Genomic DNA, 16,322 nt, shown 5'->3' on the forward strand with positions numbered 1-16,322 from the left:
GAGACAGAGAGAGAAGAGGGGGAGGGAGCAGTGACAGAGTATAGGCATCAGCTGTCTGGTTGGTGTGGGGATTAGGGGATCCTACCTCCAACACTGTCCTGTGGTGGACATGGTCGGGCAAGAGGGCAGAATGGTCCTTCATCTGATGGCCCAGAAAGTCAGAGTGAGGACTAGCAAATTGAGGTTTGCCAGGAAGTCCAATAGAGGACTAGGACAGTACTTTCTCCGCTCAAGCAGCAGTGAGGCTGCGGGGGTCCATACTCCCATTGGGAGGAGGACCCCAGGTCCACTTCCATTTAGCCTTAGTGAACTGGGAGTATTCCTGGGTCCTCAGAAGCTTAGGGAGGGAAACAGAGTCGGGGGAGGGAGGAAGGAAAGAGCAGAAGCCAGGAGGAAGAGGGGGAGTACAGGCCAAGGCCTAACTCCACATCCTCAACCTGGGTTTCCCACCAGGTTGTTAGAAAAGAAGGAAGCCAACTGCAGCACGAGTTTGATCCCTGGCCAGGGAGCAACCCACATGGCGCAGCAGACCTCTCCTGACTTGTCCACTGCTCCCCTCAGCAGCGTATTTCAGTCAGTCTGCCTGTTCTGTTCCCTACTCTGTCTCTGGCGAATCCTCTTACCTCTCCGCACTTCTGGCCCACACCCCAGCTCTTGTATGCATAAATAACTAAATATTTAAAAAAGAAGAAAAAGAAGAAGAACGAAGCCAAGAGTATCAGACTGAAGCAGACTTTATTTAGCAAAATGTCCGTGAGGGCAGCTCTTGGCTTCAGCAGAGTGAAACTTGCGTTCCAAAATTGGAGAAACAGGTTTATATAGGGTTGGGCTGCTGCAGGAATTTTTGGCACACATGGGCGGTGGGATTCTCTACTGCGGGGGTGGAGGGGGGGAGTCTGCTGCAATTCCCTACTTCCCTCAGCTTATCTCTGGTTCTGCCACGCCAGTTTTACGAGGGGCCCTTATGTGCTCATCAATATGGATAGGTCATAAACATTTATTTCAGGAAATAACTCTCATGGGCAAGGCCCCCATCTAAATTCTAGGTGGTTAAGGGAGACACAACAGTTTCTCAACCCTTCAGGGTCCCAATTGCCTTCAGCACTAAACAATCTACATGCCAAAGTGGAGGCTATTCTGAATCCCTTTCTGGGGTAGTGGGAAAGCCACCCCCAGCTCTCTGAGAACTGACCCAGCAGGTCTCAGGGCTGTTTGTGGGCCATCTGTTTAGGGGAACCAGCAACTGCCTAGCCTCTGTTTTTCTTCCTCCTTCCCTTCTCCCTTTCTCAGGGTTCATCAGCTCCTCCAGAGTTTACCTCATGCATTGTTTTCCCTCAAGAGTGAATGCCCATCAATACTTAATCTTTCATCTGCACCCTGTATTTCCAGACAGGATCTTCAGTTTATTTGGATCATTTCTGTTTTTGCTTAGGCCTTGCTGCTTTACAACAGCATAACTTTGTCTTAAAACAGTCCTTCTCCCACAAAATATATCAGAAACAGTTACAGTCAGGAGTACCAGTGTCAGTGTTGTAATAGTAGAAGTCACAATTCCCACTAGACATTTCCATGCCTGGAGGTATTTTTCTGGAGTTAGAGAAAAGGGGAGTCCCCTCATCAGCTATTTCTCACAGAATGGTGATGGCATCACCTCTCAGCCCCACCTCCTCCTTACCCCCAGGTTGCCCCAAATCCCCTCTGAAAGGGTGCTGGTTCAGCATGGCAACCTCTAAGTCTTGGGGTGGGGGTGGAAAGGGGAGGGTATAGAAGGCTTAGATCAAATGTCCTGAGTGAGGCAAGCCCCAATTGTCCCCAACACAAGCAACTGGGAAGTCACTACCATAGACTGCCCCATTTTGGATTGAGCCAGTCCCAGCATGAACTAAGACTGTCCACAGACTTGAATTAGTCATGGAACTGAAGAGGAGGAGAAGACAGAGCACTGACTGCGCCTGGCAGGGAGTCTGGAGTTTCTGGTTTCAAGGTCAGGAAGGCTTGAGCCAGGGGAGGGACCTCCAGGCAAGGGCAGGGCCCCAGTCAGCTATGTAAGGCAGCACAAGCCTAGGCAGCACAGAGCAGAAAGAAGAACCCAACAGACTTCTGGAACTCAGCAAGTGGACACTCCAGCTTTGACCACCCAAGATACTACTCCTGCGCCAAAGACTGTAACTCCATTTGTCATTCTGAAGTCCCTGCTCACCCTGTACCCCAAGGATGGAGCCACTGCTAGGGGTAAAAATTGGCTGTCTGTTTGCCCTGCTGGTCCTCACTCTGCTCTGTGGCCTGATTCCCATCTGCTTCAAATGGTTCAAGATTGATGCAGCCACAGGTATAGCCCTCCCGTATGTCTATCCCCATGTAATCTGGTCTGATTTCACCCCATCACCCTATCATGATTCTCCCACCACTCAAAGCTGCTGGACAAGTAGGGCACTGCCTATTACCCTTTAGTCTTTATCTTCAATCCTTTATCTCTCTCCTCATGGCCAAATGGATTTTCACTCCTGCCTATGTATTAGGTCGTCACCGCCGAGTCCTCAGCCTCCTTGGCTGCATTTCTGCCGGTGTTTTCCTGGGAGCAGGGCTTATGCACATGACCGCTGAAGCCCTGGAGGGAATTGAGTCAGAGATCCAGAGGCTCATGGAGAAGGTGAGCAGCAGAAAGGCTGAGCTGCAGGGCTGTGAAGCCAAAGATGAACAGAACCAAGAGAAGAAAGGGGGCGAGTGTTGGAGCCAAGGACACGGGTGGAGCAAAGGGAAGGTGCACATCTGCCATGTTGAGTGGGGTGATGAAACAGGCCGGGGAGCTTTAAGAAAAGCAGTGATGCTGAGGACAGGACAGGAAGCTGAGCTGTGCTGACCCTGTTCAATTGCTGCTTTTGTTTCCTCCCTAGAACAGGACAGAAAGTAAGGGAAACCCTGATGATCCTGATTCGGCGCATGTAAGTATCTCCCACCAGCCTTACCTGGAAGAGATGGAGAACCAGAAGCTCCTTTTCATAACCTGACCCTTTAGAGGGCAGTGAGTGAGGGATACAGGACCCCTCCTGTTCCTCAGCTCCAACACCACACAGGAAAAGAGGAGCCAAGCCAGTCCTTTGGGTTGATGGAATCCCAGGAAAAAGCTCTTGCTTTTCACGTCCGTTCTTTCTCAACCTTGACATGTTTGATATTATTTCCCTTATTTGTTTTTTATTTTTGGAAGAAAAAGGAAATTTAATCTTGGTCTTCTATTGGTTTTTACTTGGCTCTGCATTACTCCCCTGTAACAATGTAATGCTGCTTCTTGGGGCCCCTTGATTGTGATACTCTGATGTCCGTTATTGATTACCATGGTTTTTTCAGGAAAGCATGAGATCAGTGAAAGTGTCATGGCTTGTTTTTTCCCCACTGTCATCTCTTACGTTCTTTTGTCCCTTTCCCCATCTCTTGCCCTCAGAGCCCTCACAGTATCTGTTGACGTCCTTTAGTTTTTGAAGTGTTTTACCATTGTCAAATTTTCTACTCTGTGACTGTTCAATATTTGTTTTTATGGTTCTGAATTACTTTGCTGCACATAAGTCTCTCATTCTTTTTTATGGCTGTATACTACTCCGTGGATGTACCACATCTTGATCTGTATACCACATCTTGGCTGTATACTACTCCGTGGATGTACCACATCTTGATCTGTTCATCCATTGAAGGAGCTTTTAGACTGTTTCTGTATCCTAGCTGTTGTAAATAATGCTGCTGTGAATATTGTAGAACACAAGGATTTTTTGTTGATGGTTTCATATCTGTGGATATATCCCAAGAATGAGATTGCAGATCATACAGTATTTAAATTTTTAAGTTTTTAAGATAAATCCATATTTATGCTTTCCACAATGGTTTCACCAGTTTACATTCCCAACGACAGTGTAAAGGGTCCCTTTTTCTCTGCCTCCTTTTTGGTACTCGCTGTCGGCATTTCCCATATTCTAGCCCTATTGATAGGGTGTCACTTAGTCCCTCTCATATGTTGTTGCATGTCTGTACCTACTCTGGACTGCATCCCCTCCCCTTTTCATGTTCTGTTACCCCCGTCTCCCATTCTCCTCAGTCTCCCTCCTTTCTCATCTCCCGGCCCCTCTCTCTCTTCCTAGATGGAGTACCCCTATGGAGAGCTCGTCATCTCCCTGGGCTTCTTCTTCATCTTCCTGTTGGAGTCGCTGGTGTTACAGTGCTGTCCCGGGACCGCTGAAGGATCGACAGTGCAGGAGGAGGAGTGGGGTGGTGCTCATGTCCTTCACCTCCACAGCCACGGACCTCTACCCCCGCCTTCTCAGGGTCCCCTTCGAGCCCTTGTCCTCTGGCTCTCACTCTCCTTTCACTCAGTGTTTGAAGGGCTGGCTGTGGGGCTGCAGCCCACAGTCGCATCTACCCTGCAGCTCTGCCTTGCAGTCCTCGCTCACAAGTGGGTCGAGGTGTTCGGGGTAGGGCTGCAGCTGGTGCGGACAGGCACCCAGTCACGGTGGGCCATGTTCTCCATCCTGTCATTAGCTCTCATGTCCCCCATGGGCCTGGCAGTAGGGCTGGCTGTGGCTCAAGGATATGCTGAAGGGGGCCGAGGCTTAGCCCAGGCTGTGTTAGAGGGGGTGGCAGCTGGCACCTTTCTGTATGTTACCTTCCTAGAAATTCTGCCCCAGGAGCTAGCTGGTTCTGAGATCCCTCTAGCCAAGTGGGCCTGTGTAGCTGCTGGTTTTGCTTTCATGGCTTTTATTGCCTTGTGGGCCTGAGCGATTCCTCACTTTCCTGATTCCCCACCTCCAGGGAACAGGTGCCAAATGGTTTCGGCTGCAGACGTTTTTTTCTCTGACAGTAAGTGACTTTCACTAGGCATTGGGCACCTTCCTGCTTCTCCAAGCATGTTGCATCCACATAAGCTGGACCCCAGTTTTTCCCTATATGAGATGCTATTTCTCATCGAGGACTGAAAGAAAAGGATGTTCAAGTTAAGCTCCTATAAATTGGAGAATTAACATGAAAACCGTCACTCCAGATTTGACTCTTGTCCCAAATATGCTGCTGTGTGTAATAAAATGCCCATTTTACCCTTTCCTCAGCCATGTTATACATCATTTCTCTGGTTGTCTGGATGCTGCCTGGCACAGCCAGTGGTGGAGAGGGGATGGGAAGGGGTAACAGCGGGATGCAGTGCTTCCTTCTGGAACCAGGGCACCTGCCAGTCTTGTCAGTTGCAGGCCATGACCCCCAAACATGAGTGCATTGCTGAAATTCCATCAACCCCTTACCACCTTGCCCCCAGGTGTTAAGAAACTGAACCAGCCTTTCCAGCATTTAGAGAGGTTTACAAACAGAAACCATGGGGGTCTATATTTTCCCCACACTAACCACACTCTCCCCACCACTTTACCTCTTAGATTTATTTTTTATTTATACAATAGCTGAGGTACAGGCCAGAACCCTCCCCCTAGACCACTTGTCTCCAGTTTGTGTAAGCCCTTCATGTGCTACTGTGGCAGGCTGTGCCTCCCATGCTGTCTCCTGACAAGGTCCGGGTATTGGGGGAGACTCCCGAGAAGAGGGGAGTTCCTGTGCTCTCCCGAAGAGGGAAAGTTGTACTTCCCAGAAGAAGGAAGTTCTTGCACTTCCCAAAGAAGATCTGAACTAGGGAGTCTCCATGGCAATGCCTGCTAATGCTCTCCTCTTTGTTCTTGGTTAATGCTGAAGTAAGTTAGTTACAAATTGGCCTGTGAAAACCTAATTCGGGGGCCTCCCCGGTGGCGCAGCGGTTGAGCGCTGGGTTGCGAAGCTGCCTGCAGTCTTTGCAGTGCCGGTTCAATCCCCGGCTGCTCCCCGGCCACCAGAGGAGGGTCCCACATGGCGCTCTAGACCTCTCCTGCCGTCCGCTGCTCCCCTCAGCAGTGTACTTCTGTCCTTCTGCCTGTTCTGCATCCTGCTCTGACTCTGGTGAATTCTCTCACCCTCCCGCGCTTCTGACTGTACCCAGTGCTTGTATAAATAAATAAATAAATCTTTAAAAAAAAAAAAAAAAATATTAAAAAAAAAAAAAAAAAAAAACCTAATTCGGACCCAGGTGACAATTGGCTCATTCTTCTTATGCTTGAACTATCACAAAAGAAGTAAAAAATTGTTTAAGGTATAGTTAGGAAAGAAATGTTTTGGCCCTGAGAAATATGGAGAACAAACTGCCCTGAACCAGCTGTGCTCGGAAACCATAGTCTAACCTGGGGGGGGGGGGGGGTACCTGTTTGTGACAATAATACATTTCCTGGTGTATGCAAGAGGTTAATAATTCGCAGACCGTGTGGAGGTTAGGAATTTCTAGTTAAGAGTTAGACTTCAGTAGAACTTACATAGATCTGATGAATTGTTTTAAACCACTTTGAAGTAATTAATATATTAACCAAGTTAATTGAATGCTAGGAAATAGATTGATTTTAGTAACTGAATATAGAATAGGAACTTTACACCCACGTTTGTAATTGGGAATGTTTAAATGTTGCCAAATGTTATACTGTTGATCATGCTAGTAAATGAGCTGTACCTAGGAAACTAATTGTTTTTAGGTTACAAAAAAAAATGGCCTACAGGTGTAAGGCCAAGGGAGTCTTTACATGATCATGAGAAAATATGTATTGTCTTTGCTCTGCTTCAATGCTTACACTGATGTAATCCCACCGCTCGCTTTAAGGTATAAATAAAGACCCACTGAGACCCTCAGTAGGAGATACTTGCACGAACTAAAGTGTTTGTGTCTTCCTCACTCCTACCTCACTCCACTTCCCCTCTGCCCTTTGAGAGAAAACTTTCACCGACTCCGTCCTCTCCTTTCTGAGATCCCTGACACGACTTCTAGCTGGGGCTGTTCTCCAGCATGCTACTTCTCTGCACGCTGACTATCTGGAATTGAGGAGGATCAGGTTAACTGTTGCCCAGCTCCTGACCCTTATGGAAGGGTTGTGTCAGAGTTAGCGAGAAATAGGAAAACAGAAGTTGCATCCCACCAGCTCATCACCCTCACCATTCACCCCTCTCACACATTCCGTGTGGGAGTCCAAGTGGGGACGGGGCTCCTGAGGGTCCTTGTCCTGGCTGCTGCTGTCCAGTGCGCTCTTCCACCTACAAATTAAGATGCACAAACCGGGCCTCCCCGGTGGCGTAGCGGTTGAGCGCTGGGTTGCGAAGCTGCCCGCAGCCTCTGCAGCGCCGGTTCGATCCCCAGCTGCTCCCCGGCCACCGGAGGAGGGTCCCACATGGCGCGCAGACCTCTCCTGCCGCCCGCTGCTCCCCTCAGCAGTGTACTTCGGTCCTTCTGCCTGCTCTGCTCCCAGCTCTGGCTCTGGTGAATTCTCTCACCCTCCCACGCTTCTGACTGTGCCCAGTGCTTGTATAAATAAATAAATAAATCTTTAAAAAAAAATGCACAAACCTCCTCACAAAGCCAGCTCGCACACACCGGGACGAGAAAGAGGGCAAAAGCTCAGGTAAAACAATTAAAACATCTTTTTTTTTTTTTAAAGATTTATTTATTTTTATACAACAGCTGGGATACAGGCCAGAGGTGCGGGAGGGTGAGAGGATTCACCAGAGACAGAACAGGAAGCAGAACAGGCAGACGACCGAAATACACTGCTGAGGGGAGCAGCAGGCGCGACAGGAGAGGTCTGCTGCACCGTGTGGGAATCTTCCTGGCCCGCCAGGAATCAAACCCACCTTGGAGAGGCTTCAGACAGCTTCACAGCGCTGCGCTCAACCCACTGCACCAGAAGGGGAGGTCCTGATTCTAATTTAAATCTCAATTTATAGATTCTCTTCTTCCTTACTTTTACCTGTAACATCTTTACCTTCCCATCTTATGTTAGGATCCAGGAAGAAAGCAGAGAGCACATTGGATAGCAAGGTAAGTTTAACAAAGGGAGCATTTAGCAACATGTAGGAAGGTTTGAACTGAGCAACAAATGATGGTGCCATGTCCCGTGGCTTAGTAATAAAAATGCTATTGCCCTGACTGAAGACAGGGCAGCAGTTTCAGAGACTACAGGCAGCCATCCACAAAGTGCTATGGCCTTGGGTAGAGGGACACAACCAACCTGCAGGGACTTGATGAGGAATCCAGAGAAATCTGTCACTCTCTTGTTTGACTTACTGCCAATATCTCCTATCAGCCATACACAGACAGACTCCAAAGGACAAAAATGTCTGTTGGTGCATTGTAGATACATCAGTCTCATATGTCATAAAGATATCTGAAGGCTCAAACAGATGTCTAACACACCGTCTGCTACTTTCTCTGCTTCTTTCAATTCAAGTGATCTTGCCAGGATGATGGAAGGATGAATTCGAGGGGTCACAGTTGTATGGACATTTCAGACCTATTTTGAGTACAGAGGATGTGTATGGCTATAGAAAGGAGCCTTGAGGAGAGTGCATTACCCTCCAGGCCCTTCACTATGTTTCTGGGTCACTGATGCTATCAACATTGGAGGTAAGTGAGCAGAGGGTAGGGGATTTCAAGCATGGGTGGGTCATGCACTTTCTGCGTCTTTCTGTATAATCTCAGGAGCCAGATTCCCTCTTAGCCTCCTCTGCTGTCAGCCGTGAGTGCTTTCCTCCCTCCCTCCAGCATGTCCTTTTCCTTCCCCAAGGTCCTTACAGCCAGGACCAGCACCATCTTCAGTTTGAAGCCTAGTGTATCTAGAGCTGGAATAAGCTCAGAGACAGCTCCACAGAGTATCAAGGATCAGGAAAAGAAAACCATCTGATCGTTTTCAAATATACGAATCCCCACAAAAAGAAGAGCCAGAGAGGTTATAATGTGGTTTCCCAACAGGAAATAGTCCCCTGCTGCTGGAATCGGGGTGGGTGGGTATGTGTGAGCATGTCAACCAACCAGACATAAACACACACACACACACACACACACACACACATTGACCTGAGGGAGGAGCCAGAGCCACTGAAAAGGTTAAGCAAAAGGGCTGACAGGGCTTCTGTCCCCACACATCAGTCTGCGGGGATGCTCAAAGACACCAGCTGTACATTACTACAATGCATTGTAAATGAATGATTGAATAATTACTTCATGAGATTCAGAATTATCAAGCTGAAACCATGAGGCTCCTGTCATTGTATCTTCTAGTTTCATTCTCCTTTGCACTGGGCCCTCTCTAGTTGTCTTGGGCTTTCTCCCTCAAGTCAGGGAAATATGTCCCTGAAAAATGAGGGGAAGAGAGAAACAGGAGTCTCAAGCATGAAACAGAGACAAAAAGCAGGGAGTTTATGGTTCTGTTTCTATGCTGTGTGTGTCACCCACCTCTCCTCTGAGATTGAGTGCTGATCTTGAAAATAGATACAGCACAGTATGGCATCAGGCCCTCTCTGTGTGGCTACTGGCTATGATCACAGGAAACTGAGGAACGAATTGGGCATAGTTAGGAAGAATCATACATACCACAGCAAGGCACTGTATTCCCATGGGCTCACAGGAATGTCAGGCCCAACACAGTAAAGAGGTTAGTCAAGGACAACAAAGCCCTCTCCCTGCTCCTTTCAGGAAGTCTCCATCCCTCTACCTAACTTTTGGGATTCTCCTGCAGAGGCATCTATAGGAGACATACACACCGTCAACACCCACTTCACACACACCTTCATGAAAGATACATACATACACACTTGATACAGTTAACAAGTTTGTCTTTCCCCATTTCTTGCAATTCCCCTTATCTAGCATTGGCAGGATTGATGGCTTGTCTTTCCCATTTGTTGCAGCTTCCCCTCCCCTTGGGAAGAAAAAAAAAAAAAAAAAGCTGGTGCCACCGGTTTCCCTGCAGACCCTTCCCCCTCGCCCTAAGGAAAACAAGTTGGCGATCACCCGATCACCCGTCTCTGTGCCTTGACACCTTCCCCTTCCCTTAAGATGAAGGAGCTGACACCCATCCATCTCCCTGTTGAGCTGGCGCCCACTTGTCTCTGTGCGGACCCCTTCCCCGTCCCCTTCGCGGACCCCTACCTATCTCCCCCTGTATAAATACCCCTGCCCACTGCCAAAGAGCAGGACGGTGGTTTTTCGGACATGAGTCTGCCGCCCTCCTCATTTGTCGACAAATAAAACCGCTTTCCTTTTCCTCAAACTCAGTTTCCTTTTATTGGCTGAGGGAAACTGAGGCCGGCGTTCGGTAACAATTTTGGCGAGCCAGCCAGGAGGTGGATGCCACTTCGGCTCTCCCAACCCCAACTCTGACTTCCAACTGACGGAGCTGTTGTCTGCTGCAGATCACCAGGGCTCACCTATCTATGCTGGTCTGTGCTGTCAGAGAGGGGCCTGGGCATCCCAGGTGGCATCCTGACCCTCCTGCTGGGAGGGAGCGCCCTCTCTCCAGGAGGATGAGGGAGAGTCCCAGCAGCTGCCGGAGTTCTTTTTCCTCCGGGGAACTTCCCAAGTCCTCCTCGGGAGAGGCACAGCTCTTCTCTGCACCCTGGATTTACCTTTGAGGAGATGGAAACTGGATGGAAAACCGCGGTCCCCTGGCGTTTGGTGTAAGTTCCCCTGGCGTGCACGCCAAGACCTTGGCCTTCACACATTCGGGAGGAATCTGAGTCCCCTCGCGGAGGGAGTTCAGGTCTCCTCATTTGGGAGGGAGTCTATGAGTCTCCCTCAATTTGGAGCGCTCTTTGGTGTGTTAGGCCCGGTTGAGTGGGAATTGGGAAACATTTGGTGTTTTTTTCACTTGATATCTATTTGGTATTTGGAGTTTCCCGTTTGTTTTTGGAAGCCAGGGATTTAGTTAAACTTATGAGAGGAGCCGTATTTGTTTCATCTAAAAGCCCCTTGGGGAAAATATTAACTGAGTGGTCGACCTGTAGCTACAAACCTGTGTCTAAAATGCAGCTCCTATCACTGTTTCCCTGCAGGAGCCCAGGAACAACTGATAGTGGGGAACAGACTGATGTTTTTTTTTGTTAACACAAAAGCCAGGCAATATACCCTCCTTTTTCCACATTGGCCGGCTCACCTGAGTCCCTTTTATCTATGCTCTTCTAAAATCTTACCCTGACATTCCATGTCAATTCAGATGCTTTGGCTTTAGGCAACCTAAGATAACTCTGACTCTTCTAGGACATTGGCAGCCGACTGGAAGGATTGGAATTGTTCCAGTGAGAAAACTGGGCCTGGACCAGGGCTTCTACTTGATGTTGTTTTTGGAGTTAGTGGGTCTGGAGTGTGGGGTCCTTGGGTTCACTCTGGGAAGGGTGTTACCAGAGCTCCTGTTTCAGAGACATGCAGCAAGCTTCCCAGGCGAGTTTCTCCACGAGAGAGACATTAGTTATATTTAAAGGGCAGGTTTATTAGGGAAAGGGGACAGGAAAGTAAAGGAGACACAAGCGGGCAGGAACAGCTGCCCCAGAAGGGACAGGTTTGCTGAAAAAGGTCTGCGTGGTTGCAGGCGGGTGGCTTTGAGGGGAGTGGCCTCCACTGAGGGAGGTCAGTGAGGAGAGGCTCCAGAGGGACAGGTCATGGGCAGGCAGGGAGGCTGCTGCCCTGCAGAGGGAGAGGGTTGGTGAACAGAGGAACCTGCTTAAGCACAGGTGGGCAGGCGGAGTGCTGCCGGGAGCCTCTGCAGAGACTGCACGGATATAGTTGTCTTCTGTTTGGGAGGGACTCACCCCTTGTGAACCTTTGGGTTAGTTGCTGATTCTGAATAACCATGTAGAATCAGAGAGAGAGCAGAGATTCTACAATGGGCTCAATCTCCATATCCTTACCTTTGGAGTCTGCTGGGCTCAATCTCCATATCTTTATACCTGCTTGGGTGTTGTGCTTTGTAATCAAGGCATTGGAGGCTGAGGATCTTGGTTTCCATAACTGTGTCAATGGCTATGCTAATCCCTTCTAAAACCTGTGCCTCTAGCTCTTGGCATTTTGTGAGCCAGGTTTTTGGTCTTGTGGACACCTCTTTTTCAGTTTTTCTATTCTTGTCCTCTATCATACTTACCTTACCTTTCCCCCATTTTATGCAAATAGATTTGTGAATCTGATCTCTGTGCCTGTGTAAGGAATTCAAGCAAGTATCTGGAATCAGGTCTTGGATAATTAAAAAATTTGGTATTTTTCTGCTTTTTGTGTTTTAGTCAGATACCTAACTCAGTATTTACCAGTCACTGTAATAATTGGATGTAAAGTAAGCTGAAGAGAGTGTTCTCCACTTTAAGGAGGTGTTTTCTTCCTCTAAATTTTCAGGCTTTTTCTGATCACGTGCTGAGACTTCTGGGATCAGGCTCAGATGGTTTTGTCAAGATTACTTTGGACTTTCTAGTTAGCTATAAAGGAAGCTTGCTAGTTGGTTGGAAAATTTCTAAACTTCTTATTGACCATAAAATTTTAGGTTTCCTTGAAAATCTAAGTCTCTTAAAATAATCAATTTACTAATCAAACTACATAGTAGGTTTCTGTAAATAATATTCCTTATCAAATTTCTAGTAAGAATCTAAGAACAAATAAGCTGCCAAGTTAAGATCTTAATTGCCTCTTCTGCTGTCCTTCTCGTGGCCCATGTATATCTCATGGCCCATGTTTAATCTTTCTTAGGACCAGGCCTCATCCGTGAGGTCAAACAGAAACTAGGACTCCGTGAAGCAATTTGAGTTTTCTATGCTTGTCTTTAAAAATGGTTCCAATCTTGGGTTCTAGAGGTTTTAAAATGATTAAAATGGGATGCTTATTAGAACGTGTAAGGACTTTAACTTCCATCTCTCTTATTGGAAACCTCCTTGATTAAAAACAAAAACAAAAACAAAAAAAAAAAACCACAACAGAATTTAGATGGCTATATCAACTTAACTTGAAAACTTAAGTTGTTTTAGGAATTAGTCTATCTTTGTATTGAAAGGGATATAGTTTTGGTGAAACTGTCTACCCATCCAATATCTCTTCTAGGAATTTAAAGGAATATGTGGCCTTAGAAAACTGATAGGGAATTTTATGCCCCACTTTCTTTAGAACCTAAGAGTTATTCTTACAAATATAACTTGAGAAATGTTTTCTTATCTGAAGGAGTTAGTTAGAAAAGATATTAAAAAGCAAATTAATAATTGTTGTCAGTGTTGTCAGAAATATTGGTAAAATAACTATCTCTAAAAATTAGTGCAAATGGCCAAAATTCTAAATGAAAGAGATCTCTGTGTCTATGTCTTTGCCTTTGTGTTTTTTTTGTCTCTGGAGGGTTACTGTGTTAAAAATCATTTTAAATGGCGCCTATATAAATTCTAATAGAAAAGAACCCAAATTTTGAGATCGCGATCTAAAATTTTTGGTAAACAAAAACTAGTTCAAAATGTAATGGTTTAATTAAAGCACATATGTCTTAGATTTATAATGTTGGGAGTTAAAAGTTTTATTGTATGTTAAATGTGTTTTAAAAAAATTGGAGTGGTCAAAAAAAAAAAAATATTGACCTGGTCTATGTTAACAGAGATAAGTGTGATTTTGTTTATAGCTGGACTTCTTTTTGATAAAATTCTCTTCTAAAAAGACTGGCCCACTATTTCTTTACCTTGAAAGAAATACCTTTGTTCCCCAGGTAAGCAACTTAATTGATTTTTTCCTTCCCTTGTCCTAGCCAAGGAAAAAAAAAAAAACACCTCTGGTATATAAATTTGTTTCATTTATAACTCTGCAATTTGAACTTCGTATCCTAAGAAAAACTAGAGCTACAGTTGGTATCTCTGTTCTTCTTATCATTATTTAAATGGTGGTATATTTTTCCTATAAAACTAAGGATTTACTAAGTTTAATAACGAAAGTTTGTTGACTGCTTGATGAGCTTTTGGTGTATTTTTGCTTCTTATAGTAGGAAAACAAAACTTTATTGTTATCATCCAGGAAAAAATAAAACATGTGTTTATGTACGAGTTATCCAGTACAAAGGAATAATAGCATAACAGCTCTAACAATGTCTTAAAGTAAAAAATGTGAGGCTTGCCTGTTAATTAGCTGAAGTTTTGTTGGGACAAGGCCTCAGAGTGGACTAAAAGTTTCAGGGAGTGACTGATGGACTTTCTCTGGCCAGGCGCCTGACTTGTGTGCCCCAGATGACCAGATGACCTCTTGGGAGTCTCCAGCTTCTGTACTCCCTGCTTGCTTTAAAGTGCGTATGTGCCTCTGCTGGGGCAATGGATGCTCTATTGCCTAATTGCTGGGGGCTTGGACTTTGGAAAAAGATCTCTGGGCCTGTGGGCATAAATAAAGACAAAAGTCTTCTATAACAGTCTTACAATCTAAAAATTAAAAACTAAAATGTTGTAACTCTAAATGCAAATAAAGCAAGATTGTGTTAAGATATGTATGTAAAAAAATATGCTAAAGGTCTGAAAAATTTAGTGTCAAGACAAAATAGCTATCTTGAAAAAAAAAAAGGTGTTAAAGCTTTGCAGATCTGAGAGAGGTATCTTAGAAAAATGCTATGTGCTAGAATGACTTGCTTTAGGAATAGTCAAATTTATTATCAGTGGTGTACTTACGTAAAACCAAAATTTAATTTCTTTTCCATCTGCAGTAAAGGCTCAAGTATTCTTAAACTGCTTTTACTAGTTCTTGATGACAAATTAAAAACTGTTTAGGTAATCTGAAATCTTGGTTCTCTTTTACCCTTGGACTTGGTAAACTGAAAAATATAGTCCTGTCTGCATTGTTGAGCACTGTGAAAATATATCTACTTTTAAAAACCTCTAGTTATCACTCTGGGTACCTTAGTGTTGTTTTATAAAAAATCTGTATATATTATTAAGCCTGTGAAGAAACTTTTCTTGGAGTCAAATTTCAGAAATGGTAAAGTTTTTTTTTGAATCAAGTAAAATTATTTGATGCATCTGAGGACTCTTAATAAATTATTTTCCTTATAGCAAAATGCTAAAACACATTGGACCAATCTAGAAATGTTAAAACTTCATAAAAATTGTCATTGAGGGAAAAAGTTATACCTTTTCAGCATATATAAAATTGATTAAAGTGTTCTAAAATATATGCGATTTTTAAAAACCTAGTATGTTCTGGTATAATATTATTGGATGGTCCTGATTATACTGAAATATATATGTGTATGTGTGTCACATAATTGAGCAAACATCCTTGTCTTTTACCTTAAGCCATGATTTTAGGTATGGTCATTTTCGAGTTTTTGTTCTTTCTAAAGTTTATTTGCTGAGCTTTGTCTTTAAAAAACTCACAAAAAGAGACTGACAATATAGATATGTTTTGGAACTGAAAAGACCTACCGAGCCTATAAAAATTTGATTTATGAAAATTACCAACAGAAGATGGAGACTTAATATATGGAAAGTACACTGAGGAAGATTTGAATAATATTTCATGACTTTTAAAAAAAATTAGTTTTTAATGTTTTGGTTTTTTGGGTCTCCAGAAACCTTGTTTTTAAGCTGGGCTATGATCTTAACAATGACAATTTGCATCTTTTTATGAACAAATTGAAGCATTTGCTTTTCTCTTGTCTCATCCCAAAAATTTATAGGCAATATTTGTACTTCTCAGGACAATGTCTATCTTTGCATAATCTCAATAGGGAATTTTATTTATTTCTCCTTAACCTGGTAAATTAAGCATGTGTTGTTACAAGGCTTTGATTGAAATTCTTCTGGGAATAAACTGCTGAGCTGAGAAGAGCAAGCCAAGAAGAGCCTGTCACCTTGCTTACTGGGTTCCAGAGACCTCCATGAAAGGTGAGGAAGCTGCCTCCATGGACAGGACTGAGGAAAACCCTGGAAAAAGTCCTGGGAACCTTGAGAAGAGGAAATCTCAGGTGAAGTTTGGTGAGACTGTGACTTTGATAAAGTCGGCATGGACTGGATGTTAAAAAGCTCACGCTAAGGCCTGTGGAATTTTCAACAAAGCCAACACTCTACTTGTTTACTCTGCCCTATGAGTTTATGCAAATATAGGAAAAATTGTTAAAATTAGATTTGGTTTATTATTTTACAGAATTGGGATGAGGGTAGAGAAAAATTATGTCTCAGTAACTATTTATATTATTCTCTGGTCCTCTCCAGTGAGGGCTACAGCCTTAATGTCATCATCTTAAGGAAGAAAAAAAGTAATCCCTCTTACATTTAGGACTACGCTATGTTGTATATCTTGTCGCTGCCACACCAGCACCAAGACCTTAACATCATGTCGGGAACTATGGCACCAGTAAGTGCAGGCCTTCCATAGTAAACCCCCAATAGGACAACGACCCTGTTCAGCAGGAAGCAGCCAGATGACACGATGCCCCTTTTCCCATAGAAATGGAAGGTTATAACTG

The 16,322-nt window shown here is 44.8% G+C and overlaps 1 protein-coding gene across 1 annotated transcript; it reads left to right on the plus strand.

The window, feature by feature from the left end:
• Positions 1-2,214: 2,214 nt before the first annotated feature.
• LOC311175703 (zinc transporter ZIP2-like) lies at positions 2,215-4,889 on the plus strand (the record flags this gene model as incomplete). Its single annotated transcript, XM_084240732.1, has 4 exons — positions 2,215-2,329; positions 2,520-2,650; positions 2,895-2,942; positions 4,128-4,889. 4 exons carry the CDS (start codon positions 2,215-2,217, stop codon positions 4,758-4,760), a joined length of 927 nt encoding a protein of 308 aa, XP_084096858.1. The 3' UTR covers positions 4,761-4,889.
• Positions 4,890-16,322: the final 11,433 nt, after the last annotated feature.

The sequence above is a fragment of the Talpa europaea genome, assembly GCF_964194135.1.
Source record: "Talpa europaea genome assembly, chromosome: 8".
In the NCBI taxonomy this organism is placed as follows: Eukaryota; Metazoa; Chordata; class Mammalia; order Eulipotyphla; family Talpidae; genus Talpa; species Talpa europaea.